Consider the following 17,265-nt stretch of genomic DNA (forward strand, 5'->3'; position numbering starts at 1 on the left):
TCATCTAAATATAAAATTAAAAAAATTCATCACTTCGTTTCATTTATATAAAAAAATAAGTTGCATATTTTTCTTTGCTATTTCGTTTGTTTGGTCAGAAAATTTAGTCAAAAATATTCGATTTCAAAATAATTTATACGAAACGAAAATGATTATCATAATTATTTTTAATGCCAATGGTGGTTAGTACAGTAACCACCTCACTCCACAAAAAAACCTTGGAATGGGGTGGTTTTTTAATGTTTTGATTTATTTTTTTCTTACTTTTTATTATAAACTAACCTTGATTAAAGTAAAAATTCAATTGTTTTGAAATAAAAAGCGAGGCTGAAAGAGTTAAAAATAAAACCATCTACATATTTTTTTTGTAATTTATATTTGTTTATTTATTTCTTATTATTTGTTTATTTTTCTTCTTTTTTTATATATATTTTGTGTATTTTGGATATTAACCTTGTAGTGCTATTATTTAAATAGTTTTATTATTTTTCATTTTATTTTTTAAATAGCGAACATTTAAATATTTTAGCAAAAATGGTTACTTAAAATTTAATTTATTTTTTTTTTTATCATTTTCAATTTTTACATACAACTTTAACTATTGGTAATAAACTAACAAATTAATAATTAAACTATTAACAAAATAAACAATTAAAGTTAAACTTAAAGACAAAAGTAAAATATTAATGATAAAGAAAAACAATTTTTAAAAATGTTACAAAAATTAAACAAATTTCTTGTGTTTATATTAAAAGTTTTATACTAAAAGAAAAAACAGGAAGCATTTGATATGTTGTTTAATAAAAAAAAATATTTTATATTGTAGATACATAATTATTTAAATAAAAATATTAAATTTTCCATTATTAAATTATTGGCACACTATCTAAGTCTTAAAGTTTTTTTTTTGTGATTTTTGTTTTTTAATTTTAGTTTGTTTCTAATAATTATTTATATAGGTTTTTTTCTTTTGTTTTTTGTTTATAATTTAAGCTTTTAAATTTAATGCAAAAAAATAATTAAATTACTTTGAGTATATTTTAAAGTTAAAAATTATTAATAATAATTAAATTAAATTAGATTTTCATTTATTTTTTTGTTAAAAAACTACAGATTGAGTATTAAATTTTTTTAGATTTTTTTTTTATTTTTTCTTGTTTTTTTTAGGGGAATGTAAGAGTTTGTCTTATTAATTTACAAGCTTAAAAATTATTTAACAACATTTAATGTTTTAACATGATTTTTTTTAGTTTAAATCGTTTTAATTCAAATTTTACAAGAAAAATATGAAATAAAAAAAGAAATTAATATGGTATAAAATATATATTTATATTTACGTTTTAATATTTTAAATTATTTATTTATTTACACTTTTCGATGTCAATTATACAATTACACACAAATACATCATCATACACTTATAAAATGTTTTTTTTATATCTCTGTTTTTGTTTTCTATAAATGTAATTGACACAATTTTGCCAGTATTTTTTTTTTGATTTTTTTTTTGCTTTAATTACAGTGTATGTCATTTGTTAATAACATAATTATAGTAGTAAATTTAATAGTTAATTCTTAGTATAAAGTAGTAATTTGTATGTTAGAGAGTAGTACAGTAGTATACATTATGACAAACAAACATCATTTTATAACTCTTGATTTTGCTGTTGTTGTATGATTTGCAACAACTTTATATAAAAGTTATTTAGTTATAATAGTTATAATAGAATTTGTAAAGACAAAAACCACCCTATTTTGCAGCTACTCTTTACTACACCTCTCGTGATTTTTTTTTGGTTGTTTGGAAGTGTTAATCTTCTAATGATTTGTGTCTATTAAGTGAGAGCTTTTTCTTTATTTAAACACATTAATGTCAAAGCTGACAGTTTGTTATTTGCCAAAAGTATTTCCCATCTTATTGTGGCTTCATTTTCTTATTATTGTATGAATTGCTTGGCAACAGAAGGATTTAAAGAAACATTACCATATAATTGGATTTATTTTATTTGCAAGACTTTTTAAATGTGGCAAATTTTAATGGGAGTTTTATTGTTACACAGTGATATTTATAATTACACAGTGCAACACATGAAATGCAAACTCCTTGTTGTGAGGAATTTCACGAAGTACTTATCGAAACAAAACCCCATTTGGGTTTTAGCTGCTGTTCGGATTTTATGTCCTAATTTATTTTGGCTAAACTACACCATTTCCAATTGTATTTCAGAAGTTTGTAATTCTTTTTCAGAAATTTCCAATAGAATTTCAGAAATTTCTAATTATATTTCAGAAATTTCGAATTATATTTCAGATTTTTCTAATTGTATTCAAGAATTTTTAATTTATACTTAAAAAATTTCTTATTGTATTTCAGAATTTTCCAATTGTTTTTCAGAAATTTCAATTTTTATTTCAGTAAAGAAATTTCCATTGGTATTGCTATTATAATTTTCTGAAATACAAATGGAAATTTCTGAAATACAATAAGAAATTTGTTATGTATAAATTAAAAATTCTTGAATACAATTAGAAAGATCTGAAATATAATTGGATATTTCTGAAATATAATTAGAAATTTCTGAAATTCTATTGGAAATTTCTGAAATACAAATGGAAATTTCTGAAATACAATTGGAAAATTCTGAAATTTAATTGGAATTTTCTGAAATACAATTAGAAATTTCTGAATTCAATTGGAAATTTTTGAAATACAATTAGAAACTTCTGAAATAGAATTAGAAATTTCTGAAATACAATTGAAAATGGTGTAGATTTTTCCGAAGAACATGCAATTATTCTCACGGCTATATCTCGGAAACCAATTGGAATTTTGTTTCCCTACCTACAATTGTAGCTATAGATCAGGAGAAAATAAGTGTAAACCGAAAAAACTGCATCTAGTGCCTTAAAATTGATAAAGTGTCGAACAATTTCCATGCTTTATATGCTTTTTCACCATTTTTGGCCCATAGCTGCCAAAGTGTGGTTAAATCAATAAAGAAATCTTCAAAAACAAATGCCCCTATCGGCAATAACATGTAAAATGTATGTTCCCATGAAATAACCATTTCCTTCGAAGGGAAAATTGCTATCGTGATATTCCCATGAACTTTTCATTCACAATAGTTGAGTTTGCTCGAAACAGCTGTTTTGTTGTTTACAAAATTCCATCAGTCGCAAAGTAGGTCTGGGTTAATTAACAACTCGTGCGTCATTATAATTATTTTTTAAGTGCCAGTTTTCGTTTTTTTTTCCTTCGACAATTTTGCGTCTCACTCCTGCACGTGTGTGATGTAAGTCTTCCTAGAACAATTCATGTTCTACGTCGTTTACACCAACCGCGAGTCTTTTAGACCATTAAAACTCTTTGTTACTGGTGGAGTACCCTTTAAAACTCATATCGTTAATTGTTTTAAGCGTCCCAGCTTCCTATATGAAGATATAGGTCGACTAGGGATATATTTAAATCGTGTGGGATACCCTGGCTTTTTGGGGAATTTTTTTACGTGAATAAAGTTGATGAACGAAAAATGGGAAAAGGAAACATATTTCATGTGAAATATTGATTCGCGATAGGGGTGAATATTGCTTATAATATAATACATAATTCTTCAGAACATTATAATACTGGAAAAAAATTTTTTTCTACATTTTCCAGCTGTATTTTCCATCGAAAATTCGAGAAATGTATGAACAATGTTTCAAAAGGCAAATGAACATGAATTAATCAATATCTATTGAAGTTGATGCATCATCAGAGCTTGACACCACATGCAATGGCATATCTCTTTCGGTGTGTCCTTTAAATCTATCGATCTCCGAGAATTCGGTCCCTGCACCAACAGACTTCTGCAAGCAATACATCCAGCTTTTTACCTTTGTATAGTTTTACCATTGTCATGGTGACCAGCTGAAATCGCTCTCCTTGTTGGTCCGAATAGGTATTAAATTGGTGTAAGAACTCCTCAAAGTGTTGATGCTGAATATGTAATTTCAAAATCATAGATGCATTGATTTTATGAAAGTAATTGAGCATTGTTTCACCAATTTATTTGCTTTGTCTGGCTGTACAAGATTCTTTCCCAAAACGACCTCGAAGGCAGCTATTATTATATACATTTATCTTTTTGACAGCTATGGGCCAAAAAATAGTGGAAAAATATATAAAAAATTTAAATTTGTCCATACTTTAGCAATTTTGAGGCACTAGATCAGCGAAATGCAAACTCACACCACTACAGTTTTTAGATATTGTAGTTGTATGAGTTGATAATTATTCTCTGGCAAAAACAAATAGCTGAAATAATGAAATAAACAAGCATAAAAGCGTAACACAACCTGCTTCTATCAATGCTCATGCGAGACTGACTTTGTGTGTGCTTGCGTAGATGTGAAAATAAAAACAAGAGAGCTCATTTGAGAGCTCATTGCATTTCGCTGCACTAGATGCATTTTTTCGGGTTTGTTAGTTTAAAAAATTAACTTTTACTTCGAGAAATTCCACACGAGAAGGAGTTTGCACTCAATGACTTCAAAAATGTTGCACTGTGTTATCTAAAGGTTGAAGGATTCAAAGAAATGGGGTTAAACCATTAATTTGTAAGGAAAATTTCGTGCAATTCAAATAATGTTTCGCATCCAAACGCAAAGTAGATTTAATTGGTTTCGCAGAAATTTCTATAAAAAAAATGTTTTAAATGGTTCATACTCAACCACAGAATTGTTATTTTATTTAAAAAGGTTTATCGGTACTGCAGATAACCCTCATTGAATATATGGAAACTGTTAAACCATTTCCAAAGTTTAAGAATGAGCTTAATAAAGAATAGGCCAATAAATGAAAACTCAGAAACTGGCAGAACTCTACAGTCGACAAAAGGGCAAAACTTCTATAAGGAAACTCAAACCAAGATAGTACGAGTACAAGGGATATTCCTGTATAGATCAATACTCAGAAGACAAGTTAACAAGTTGGGACATACAGAGTTGAAGTTTCATTTGGCTCAAATGGGTATATCCAACGCAGTTACGGATGCAGCTTAACCATTTGGGGCGAGGGAAATAAAGTAAAATTTATTTTACATTTTTCTTTTTTTCCTTTTTTTATATATAAACTTTTCGGTTTTGAATCCTGTTCAACTATACGGTCAATAGAATGTGTAAAGAAAATGCTAAATCATTACTTGTGCTTCTTTTTAAAGATTTAGATGCAAAAATGTAGTACCAAAATTGGAATTTAGTACCTAGAAGAACAAAAGGAGCCAAAACTAATTTAAATTATATTTTAAAAAACCAGGAATTTAAAAAATCTTAAATTTTTGCTTTAAAAAATGGTTTCTATAACACTTAATTAAAGATAATTGTAATTCAAAATCATTTAAATAGATGCAACATAACTTCAATTACCCTTTCTCACATTGTAAAACATACGAGCCACTTTCCCCAAAGCTCCCACAATATCCCAACTATCCTTCGGGGCCAACGAACTTGCTGCTGTTGCTGCCGTGGCATAATTTTGATTTGTGTCTATTATACTGTTTGAGTGGTTTGTATATAGCTCGCAATTTTGATTAAGATCGACCTATGAGGGTGTCGAATACCAGCCGCTCGTTGGAGCACCCTTATGATACAAATGGAAACTGGAGTGTGGAGCAAAGTACTGAGGCTGATCTAAATTACTATAAGTCAAACCACTGCTGGTATCAGTTGTATGCATAGCAGCAGCCGCTGAGTAAGGTTGAGGTTTTAGGGGTAGAGCCGATGAGACATCTGCTCCACTGCTTGTGCTGCTGGTGTATTGAGACTTTAAGGGATCAGCATAGTCATAGCCACCATTTAAAGAGGTTAATGTTGAGGTTGATTTGCCGGCATTTAAAGAGTTGTTCGAGTCTCGTGGCGACACCGAACTGGGTGGTGTCATGGCATTGTGGTAATCAATAGAGCTGTGATGATAGGTGCCATAGGTGGATACGAGATTGGTGAAGGCATCTGAAGAGGTCTTTTGGGGGTGAGAGTGCAATTGTAGATATTGATTATCATAAGAAGATTCACTGCCGGGTGGTGTGGGTAGAGGACCAGTCTGCTGATCACCATAGAATACGCCGGTGGGTGTTTGGCGGGCGGTGGCACGTATCACACTTTCGCGATTGGCATAGAGTTGTCTTAGCAGGGCGGTAGCAGGCATAGGTGCAGGCGGCTGCTGATAGTGGGGTGCTCCTATCCATTGTATGGTACTGCTCTTTTCATTTTGTTGCTGCTGCTGCTGTTGTTGTTGCTGTTGTTTGAGTAATGAATCGGTACTAAAATCGGTAGTATTGGGACCCGTATTACTAACACTACCCGGTGAAGGCAGATGCTTAGACATGGCTTGTTCCAGGTCTTTAACTGAAGTTTCTGGATTTTGTATTTGTGAAGGAGCTGGTGTTTGCTGTTGTTGTTGTTGCTGTTGCTGCTGTTGTTGCTGTTCTTCTATTATGGAGGGCAAGCGTGAGCGCGGTGTTTCACGATCTACAGCAGGAACTTTGGCATTAGGTTCATTTATAGAGATATTGTTATCCATAGCACCTTCATTGTCCACCGGCTGTTGTACGGGGGTAATTTTAGTTTTACGCTTACGTTTCGTAGTGGTAGGAGCTGGGGTGGGTGCTGTGGCCACAGTGGTGGGTAAGGTATTATTAACCGTACCGTCTTCTGGTACATTTAAGCCAGTCGTATTATTTGCATCCTTAACTAGGGCTATGCTATTACTGGAGGCATTCGTTGCTACCCTACCCCTAGATCTCTGTTGAGAGTCCGGTTCTGTTTTGGGAGATGTTAATTTCGTTTCATTGCCTGCCAAACCATTATGACTAATATCACCAGCTGCCGCAGCATCTCCACCAGGAGATCCGGAATTTTTATCAAGACTTGAAATATCTTCATGCTTAATGCTATCTATACTCGGTTCCAGTTGGCAACAGTCCAAAATGAGATTCTCATTTTCACGATTACTGATCACATAGTTGACACAAATGATATTTTGTTCGTCGGCATTTTTGGAATTGCACACAACAGTGGCACAACTTTGCATCCAAGTGTAGCCGCCGTTTTTGTTCATTAGACGATAGTAGCTCGTTAGAACTTGACCCTTTTCGATTACTATTGAGAGATAGAGAAATAATCATTACTACTTGATTTCTTTATTAAGAGAGAGAGAGAGTTGTAATACTTACAATCCATATGATGTTTTCTCATACGATTGGCATCTTCGGCATGGCACAGCGAATACATACTTTTGCCCACCATATCTTCGGGCGTGTAATCCAATAAATCAGAAACTCTGTAATTAAAATTAAAGAATTTACATTAATTTTCAGTTGCTGAAGGAAGGAAATGATGTATCATCATCTTCTTTATTTACTTACCTTGGCTCACAATGGGCAATGCGAAAATCAAAATTAAGTCTCGTTACAAACATGTCACATTCCAAACGAATTTCATGCACTGAGGGTGGTGGCAAAGCTATAGCCAATCCCACCATACCCAATAGAGGGGGTTGAGATTTTCGTGTATGCGAAAATGTGTATTGTGGCCGTAATTTACATAATAATAAAACCACCTACAAATAGAAGAAAATAAGAATAAAAATTTTGTAAAATAATTAAGCAGGAGATCTGTAATAAGCCTAAGAAACTAAAGGGGATTATTTTATAATTGTGGTAATGTCTTTATAGAAAACAACTAGAAGAGAAACTCTGTTACATTTTTAGGAATAAAACGATTTATTTAACTTCCAAGTCACATCCAAAATCTCCACATTTTTCCAAATATTGTTCGAGGCCAATGTCTGGCTTGTTTCTGCATTATTTTGATAGGTGTCTGTTACAGTTTTTTGTGGGTCTGTATAAACCTTGCAATTAACCATTCTTTGGAATAATTTTATAATTCAAAGGAAATCTTAACTGCAGGTGAGCTCAATTACGATTCAAATCCGCTTCGAAATTTGATTTGGATTTCATTAACACCAATTCTATGCGAACGATAAGTTTAGGAATCCTGAGAGGAATTTCAATCGACTTCGAGTGATCAACTTTCGTTCACTTTATTTTTCGTTTGAGAACGAGGAACTTGCCATTATTGTACTACTTGAGAGGATACATTTGTTGTAGTTTATTGATCGTTTAGGTAAGTGGTTATTACATGTAAATAACACCAATGTCAACGAAGTTCTGGTAATTATTGAACGATTGGTTGGATTGGAGGACGGCAAGGGTGATATAGCCTGAATATAATTGTTGTCGATCGATTGATATGACGAACATTGCGCGTCTCAGTTGTCGTGGTTTAAGCGCTTGCAATGAGTGATTTTCCTACGAGGTAATTACATCGTGGATACTTTGAAAAAGAGAAGGATTTCGCGGGAATTGATCGATTGGTCGGGGTACCGCTTCCAAGACGTAAGCGTATGATTTTGACGAGACTTTACGACTATTCACAAACAAGGTGGTCCAAAGAGACTACTTGGAGGACGGCAAGGGTAATATAGCCTGAATATAATTGTTGTCGATCGATTGCTATGACGACTGGTGAACGATTGAACGATTGGTTGGATTGGAGGTCGGCAAGGGCGATATAGCCTGAATATAATTGTTGTCGATCGATTGCTATGACGAACATTCCACGTCTCAGCTGCGGAAACTAGTAGCATTGGGCCAGTGCATTAAATCTACCATTTCACGACTTATGTAGAAGTTCTCATAACGAGGAACGGTTGAACATCTTCATTGACTCTATCTGGTCCTAGCGAATCTGAGTTTCGAGACGTTAGGTTACCTTTATTTGCAGGACCTGACTAATCTGAATGGTTAGGTTAAGAACGTATTGTGGTTGAAAGGGTACTAATTCAGTACAGCTAACCTTGACCCAGGAGATTTAATCTACCATTTCACGACTTCTGTAGAAGTTGTTATAACGAAGATGCGGAGGAGACGGTTGAACATCTGCTCCGTCACTCTCCGGCCCTAGCGGATCTGAGATTCAAGACATTTGGTTGTCTTTTTTTGCACAACCTGATTAATCTTTCGGATATGGACTTCAGAAGGATAAATGCCTTCGTTTGTGCAATTGAATGGTTAAATTAAAGACTCATTATGGTTGAAAGGTACACCTAACCTCGACCCTTCTTTCCAGTTCGGATTGCACGCCAGGAGATTAAATCTACAATTTCGCGACTTTTGTTGAAGTTGTCATAACGAAGAATATGATCTTCTCTGTCACTGTCCGGCTCTAGGGGATCCAAGATTCGAGAAATTTGGTTGGATCATTTTGCATGACCTGACAAAACTGTCGGAGATGGACGTTAGATCAATAAATGACTTCGTTCGATCAACTGAATGTTTTGGTTAAGAACTCATTACTGATTAGGTACTCCTAACCTGGACTAACAAGGACTCACAAAAGGCCCTACTTCAAATTGCTTGAATGTTTTTTTTTGTTTGAAATTAATTGAAGTTTCTCTAAAAGTTGTTTTCTAAAGTTATTTAATCTTAACGAATACCTAAATGTTATTTTAAACAAATATTTAAATACTTAAACTTATTTTAAACAAATATAATATGAATATAAATAAAATGACTGTTAATGAGTGACTGTAAGCATGATGTGACCATGATAAACATTTGCATTGTTTAAACACACTTAAAAATTCGATACTGATCAATAAAATCAGTTTGTAAATTACGTTTTCTCAAAGGTTAGTAAAAATTTTCGAATAGTTTCTGCTTTATTTTTTATTTATTTTCAATTAAACAAAAAAAACTTGTTAGTAATTAAATTTCAACTACAACAGAAAATTAGTTTTTAAATCAAAGAATAAATTTTGTTAAAAAGAAAAAACGTTAATTTTAAACGATTACGTTTTTTTGTTGCTTTGACTTTTGTACTGATTTTGATTGATACGTACCGAATAATTGGTGCCCACTGTTTTACCATTTTTACCACCATTAGCCGTTTGATCATTATTAGCCTGTAGATAATGAAGGGGAAAAGGGAGAGGATGCATAACTTAGTATAAAAATATATATATAAAATTGCTTTCTTTTTTTGTTTGTTAGCTAGACAACAAATAAAATGAATGAGGGAGGAAATGAAAACAAAAAAAATAAAATAAAAAAGCTACTAATACTACCAGCTAAAATTCTAAAACAAACTAAAAATATTTACATTTTTACAATAAATAAATTACATTATAAAATAACGAAAAAAAACTTGTTAAAATATTTAGGAAACTTACTCTATAACCGGAAGATTTAAAATGACAGCCTCGTTTGGTTAAAGTCGATTTCATGCGTATACAAAAGGAACGTTCATAACCCTTATAACCACTATTCGATATAACAGTCATTTGGCCAGAAACTAAAAAACCAAAAAATAAACAATATTATTTAGCATTATTTAGGATTAGAATAGGTTTTAAAACTTACCATCTGGATTGTTGGTGCCATGATTGCCTACACCATCGTCTGAGCCCCCGGAATGTGGTGAGGCCAGACCAGCTGGTCCTGTTTGTGAGCCGGAACCGGCTATACCACCCGATGTTAAACTCAAACCCAATTGTTCGGCAATTTCAGCATGATCACCTTGATGTATATAATCAAATATACTGCTGCCCGTCATTTCCACCTGTGACAAACCCAAATATATAGATACCGTTTCCGATATATACAGGAAACGACCATCAGCTGCAACGGCCAATGCAAAACCATCCAACGACTGTGTTTAACAACAGAAAAAGAAGAAGTTAACAAACAATTTTTCTTGATAGCAAACTTTATAAATACATATTTGCATATTACAAGCATAAAAATATATAAATTCTTAAGAATGCAAGCAACAAACTGTATAAAACATACCTGTAATATGTGGGTACCCTGATGTTGCTCAAATAAATCAACGGCGGGACTGCGTCTTATGGCTGCACCTAAAACAAAACATAAAAACAATGGAAAAACACACAATTTAATAAAGTTTATTAACCCTTAAGGAAGTGTGGGGTGTTTAAAAAGACCCCAATCTGATAAAAAAAAAAATTAAAATATAAATGAGCAATGTTAATAGTTTTAGGAAGTTTTGCAATTTAATTATATTCTAGGATAAATGTAGATACACTTTTGTTTTTTTGTTCATGACTAACTTAATTAATTTATTTAAAAACTTTTATAGAATTCCAATTTTAATTTATGAGAAATTTGTTTAACATTTTCTAAAAACGTAAGCGTTGCTCTTTGAGGATTTATTAAGGTGATAAAGAAAACATAATTGGATTAGTTCCGTTCCTAATTAGGTGGTGGCTACAATCAGTAATATTAATATGCTCCTCTCATTAATATGTAATTATGTTCAAAAGCGTAATAATTCTTATTTATTTAAGAAGTCTAAATGAAATCTGAGGTTCAAGTAAGAATCCAAGCACAAAGTTGAAACTGGTAGCTTTTCGTCCGAAACCCTAAGCATTTCTCTTGTAGGATTGTGTTTTTTGAATGGTACGAGTAGTCACAATAAATCGAAATTCCCTATTTCACAGCTGATAGTGTACCGAAGGCCTCATTCGTGTAACTTAATTCGGCTTGATAAACGACTCAAGAACCAGTCATATTTTGAATGTGCTAAGCAACAAAATTTGTTTAGGAAGTAGAGCTTTGAAACATAGCTTTGAAACTGGTTAATTTCCTATTGGATTTCTCGAATTTGTTGAACATAATTGTATTCTTGTGGGTCTTTTCATCAGATCTCTGGCATTAAAGAGAAAGTATTTCTATTAGAAATGTGTCCTTAGAATAAAATAGTTTTTGAACAAAGCCATTTCTAGAAATCTTTCCTTCTGGATTCCGTGTCTTGTTGATTGTTTTGTATCTGTATGAAAAGAGGGAAGTAGATATTTTTTTTGGATATCGAATTACATCGAAGGTAAAGTCGATTGATCTAATATCGATTACAAAGAGATAGTGTGGTGGCTAGTCTTAAGTAAGCCACGTTTTGCACCTTTGACTCAGCAATATAAAGCTACAGATTTCTAAATGAAATATTAAAAATGTTTAAACTGACTTCAATCTAAACTAGACTACTTACGCTGGATTACCTGGGATGTGAAAAATAACCAATTGTATTTTAACCTACACATATCTATCAAATGATATCAAAATTGTTATCAGCCAAGATGCTACCAAAACTCATAATTTTTCTGTAATGCTCTGGGTCTGATACTTAGTTCCAATTTACTTTATATGAGAGAAAAACCGGTCAGACTTTTATTCGATTGAATATTAAATATTAAAGTCTTCAAAGGCAATCTTCCTATTATTTACAAGTTGATTTTACAATATATTGAACAATTCTAGGGAAAGTTACGGTCCGGATATCAATAAATGAGATAGCTAGACACTCTAGGATAACGCTTATATGGGCATCCCTGGACAGGATATAAATCAGGGTAATAGTATAACAAACGAATTGGACAGAAGGGGAACGGTGATGGCTGATGAGGCGATTGATTTCTTTTCTGGTATTTCCCTTGCATAATGTAAGATGGTTGTACAGCAGAAACTACATATATGAGACTGCACAGTACAGATGGACTAATGAATCCACCTGTGTTTTCGCAAGGTCAACTTGGCCCATATACGATAACGGCAGGACGAATCTACTTATAGAATTTCCTCGTGAACAAATAGAAGAATAGAAGCTGTCGAAACGAAGAAGAGGAGAACACTGTCCCACCTATTATACCATTGCCCGGCTCTAACAAACTTGATGAAACGTATTCTTGAAACCCCCTTCCTCTCGTGTTTAGATGAGTTATCAAGGATTAATATGAGAAGCATCCTTTCCTTCATCAAATAATATGGTTGGTTCACCTTGGAAACAATGGATGTCGAATAAATATCCTGCTGATTACTTCTTGGTTATCACAATAGTATCAGTTTTGAATGGACCCAAGTGAACTGCTTGATTGGTGGCTGCCCGTGGAACCTAACTTACGGTCCATATAATTTCTGAACAATTTTAGTGCCTAATATATTAATTTTGCAAAGATTCATCAAAAAACGAAGGACGAAATTGGAGGGCAGCCGTTAATGGGCTAATTGTCATAGAGTATTCACATAGAGATGAGATTCGAACGAAACTCTTGCTAATACAATCTTAAACATAGAAGTTTTTAACAAACGACTTTGGTTTCTGACAGCAGAATTTCTCTCTCTCTCTTAGGATTCCTCTCTGGCTAGAGTTAATTTTAACAAGTAAGAAAGTATGGTCGGTCAAGTCCCACCATATAATACCCTACACTAAGTAAAAGAGCAAAAACATTTTTCTTTTAAAATTTCAATAATTTATATTTTTGAGTGATTTTTGGAAGTGGGCCTTATATGGGGGCTATGACCAATTATGGACCGATCACTATGAAATTAGGTCGTGTGATTTATGTCTATATTAAAGTTAAATATGTTGAATTTTGTGTGTATATGCACGTTAAAGTGATTTTCGGAAGCGGGTCTATATGGGAGCTATGACTAATTATGGACCGATCGTAACAAAATTTGGTGACATGAATTTTGTGTATATAAAACGGAATTTGTGGAGATACATATATAAATTAAACATTTATGACCGATAAAGTCCATTTTAGGCAGGACATTTGTATGGGGGCTAGGTGAAATAATGGACCGATTTCAACCAGTTTCAATAGGCTTGGTCCTTGAGACGAAAAAATAATATGTACCAAATTTCTTCAAAATTGCGACCTGTACTCTGCGCACAAGGTTTACATGGACAGCCCGCCAGCCAGCCGACCAGACGGACGGACGGACATCGTTTAATCGACTCAGAAAGTTACAAACATCTGGACAAACGCATTATACCCTAACCACTATGGTGGTGTAGGATATAAAAAGGCTTTAAACTTCAATCCTAGAGATTGGTTGAAGATTATTTGTACTCCCAAATAAACAATTAAGCGACCCCTTGCGCGAAATTATCTTATGTTACAAAAACCAAATTTTACAGGAGAGCTTTATTATTAAATTTCTTTGCTTTGGCTGGTCTTATCCATACCAAATTTTAAATGCGATACAATAACCGATTTAGTAAATTAAATTTCACATACGTTAAAATTAACTTAAGTAGTAATATTTCCTTAAATATAGCGAATATTGGTATAACATTTTACTATGTATAAATGTAACATACGATAATTTCGGGCAAAGGGGTCGTAAGGTTTATTCAAATATTTTATTGCAACAATGTGACATTGGTTTAAACAATAATTATGCAATTTTGAAGCAAACATTAAGCTTTTTTTTTAAATAAAATTTAAAACTTTAACCTTCAAATTTATTTAAAAAAAGAAAACAAAAACATTTTTAATGTTTAACTAAAAATTCATGACAATAATTTTTTCATGTGTACCCAAAACCCATACACTCACAATAAAACTAAACAATAAGTTCATGCTTCGATGATTAAAGTGACAGTTTGTCACAAAAATACTTAGTTGTAAATAAATTTATAGAGGAAAAAAAATGACAAGCATGACGACATATAAATGGCTTTTTTACCATTTTAAATTCCTCAGATAAAAAAAAAATATATAACAACAAGTTACTTTTATTTAGCAAGGAATTATGAGTTAAATTAAGTTAAATTTAGAATTATATAAGAAAAGTTATAAATAAATAAGTGGTCACACTTCCACCCCTTATTTTTTTTTTCTAATTTTTTGCTGTAACAAGTATTAACACTTAAACTAACACCTTTTTTGGTTGAGGAAAATTATAGCCCGCAAAGAAAATACGGAAAAATATCATTATTATTACAATAATATTATTGAATTGCTATAAAAATGAGGCAAAAAGTAAATTGCTGGGAAAAATAAGAAAAAATAAAATAAAACTTTAGTAAGCATATGTGGTACTCCAGGGATTTCACTGGATGGGGTGGGTTGTTTGTGTTATGGTCAAGTGTTAACCTGTGTATCGGAGGCTGAGGCCAAGGGCAGTAGCTGTAAGTAATAATCATAATCATAAACATATGAGTATTTGGCTTAATTTTTATTGTTATTTTTTTTCTGGCTACGAAAAGGCGTTTTTTAAGGTTTTTATTTAATATTTGAAAGATTTTTTATTTGTATTTTGTTGGGGGCGGTGGAGGGGGGTTTTGTTTTTGGCCTTAAGTCATAATCGTTAAATCCTATAATTGAATTAAAAGAAAATTTATTACTTTAAGTAAGCTTAGGTAAAAAAAGTGATGTATTTGTGCTTAAAGCAGTATAAATAGGCAGACAATTTGAAATTGAATAAGAAAAGTAAAAGATATTTGAAATGATTTAGAAGTCCACGACTTTTTTGAATTTCCCGGCAACACTGTTTCTGTCAACAGGCATCTGTCAGTTGACTCCTGTTAAAATTTGAACAAGCTGCGTCATTTAGTTGGTATTTGCGATCATTGATAGCAGACTACATCGTCTGCGGATCCAGGGAATTTACTATTTCCCCCCCCAAAACAAGTTTTAATATAAAAAAGAAAAAAAGAAAAATGTAAAATAAATTTTACTCTATTTTCCCCTCCCAAATAATTGACCTGGATCCATGTCTGTGTAAGTCCCTATGGATGTTCTCATTTCTCATTTATCTACATCCTTATTAACTAAATATATTCGTCATCATCATTTAATTTAGCTTTAAAATTTCACCAGATTTCTTTCATATTTTGCCATTTAAACTATAAATATTTAAAATGGTTTTTGCATGAATCACCCAACACTCCAACAAAGTGATTCAATCACTAAATAAATAAAATAAAAATTATTTTTTGTTTAATTACTCATTATTGATTTCCATTTAAATAAAATTTTCCCTAAAAAAAAAGCAATCAAATGCCATACAGAAAAAACCCCAAGACAAAAATATGTATGTTTACAAATAAATAAAAATCAAGGTAATAAATACTTGGAATCAAGCAAAATGATATATGGCAAAACCATTTTGTATAAACAAAATTATATAAAAAAAATAATAATAATTTAACCTTCCGTTACCTTCTATAAATTCAAATTGTATAAAAAAAAACTCAAAACAGCAAAATAAAATTCAAAATGAGAAAATTAAATTGATAAAAAAAAAACTACCAACTCAAATGTAGAAAACAATAAAAAACAAAACAAAATGGTTGCGCATGAGCACAACAAAACAAATAATCATTAAAAAAAAGCAACAAATTTATATATTTACACACTTTTTTATGCAAATTAATTGAATTGAAATGAAATGAATTGAAGTACGTTACGAATGTGTAGTCAGTCAGTCAGCCAGCCACATAAACTGTGAACAGAAATAACAAAAAAAATACAAAATAAAATAAACGTCAGTACAGTTTTGTTACCAACATAACTCTACCACTAGACATATAAATAGCTTGTAATTGTTTTTAGAAAATATTCAAATATTGGTCATTTTTATTAACTAGGGTTTTAATGGTTTCTAGCTTGGTTTTAAACAAAAAATTCCCCTTTTCGTAAATAATTTTTGAGTTTTAAAATCTGATTTTTTTTATTACAATAATTTTTCTAAAATTTTGTTTTTTTGTGATTAATTAATTATGCTGAACACATTTCTTTTAAAATTATTTTAAAAATTAAACACACACACACAAAAAAGTTTCACTTCCTTTTACTTGAAATCTAGTAGCCATTTATACATATTTGTTTTGTCTAGATTAGTCTGGGTTTTTGTTTAAATCCATATTTTATTTTCCAAAAATATTGTTTATAAAATTTCCGATTTTTTTTGTCTTTTAATTGCCGCAACACTTTTAGTCATAAGGTTTCGATTTCTCTAAGATTTGTTTAATTTTCCTTTTAAATATATGAAATTTACTTTTTCTTATTCATTGAATAGAAATTGTGGTCTAAAGCTATCTTCACATTGTTAAAATACTTTAATTTGTTTGTCTATGTTTGCTCTTACAAAGGTCATGTTAGATCAAACAAACAAATGCTGAAAATAGTTTCATCAAATATAACATAACATAATTTCACTACTAATCTAATAAATAGGTCAGATTAAAAACCAGTTTTTAATAACCATTATTTGGCGAAATAAACGTGGCCATAAAAACCATATATTTTACTTTGTTTGCTCTTACAAATGTCAGGTAAGCTCAAACAAATAATAGTTGAAAATTGGAATTACTCAGTTTTCATAACCTCATTACTAAACTAATAAATATGTACCTATG

At 31.5% G+C, this 17,265-nt stretch overlaps 1 protein-coding gene across 2 annotated transcripts in view; it reads right to left on the reverse strand.

Moving 5' to 3' along the window:
* Window positions 1-5,468: 5,468 nt before the first annotated feature.
* The window catches only part of trh (trachealess), a 131,881-nt gene continuing 120,084 nt past the window's right edge, over window positions 5,469-17,265 (reverse strand). The window contains exons 5-10 of one of the 2 annotated variants that reach the window (XM_065505149.1): window positions 10,890-10,957; window positions 10,461-10,749; window positions 10,271-10,392; window positions 7,404-7,597; window positions 7,212-7,318; window positions 5,469-7,137 (exon numbers count right to left, since the gene is read on the reverse strand). In XM_065505149.1, coding sequence (XP_065361221.1) covers window positions 5,582-7,137; window positions 7,212-7,318; window positions 7,404-7,597; window positions 10,271-10,392; window positions 10,461-10,749; window positions 10,890-10,957 — 2,336 coding nt within the window. In that variant the 3' untranslated portion in view covers window positions 5,469-5,581. The remainder of the gene's footprint in view (window positions 7,138-7,211; window positions 7,319-7,403; window positions 7,598-10,270; window positions 10,393-10,460; window positions 10,750-10,889; window positions 10,958-17,265) is intronic. The other variant, XM_065505150.1, reaches the window with a different exon arrangement.

Source organism: Calliphora vicina, chromosome 3 (genome assembly GCF_958450345.1).
Source record: "Calliphora vicina chromosome 3, idCalVici1.1, whole genome shotgun sequence".
NCBI classification, from domain to species: domain Eukaryota; kingdom Metazoa; phylum Arthropoda; class Insecta; order Diptera; family Calliphoridae; genus Calliphora; species Calliphora vicina.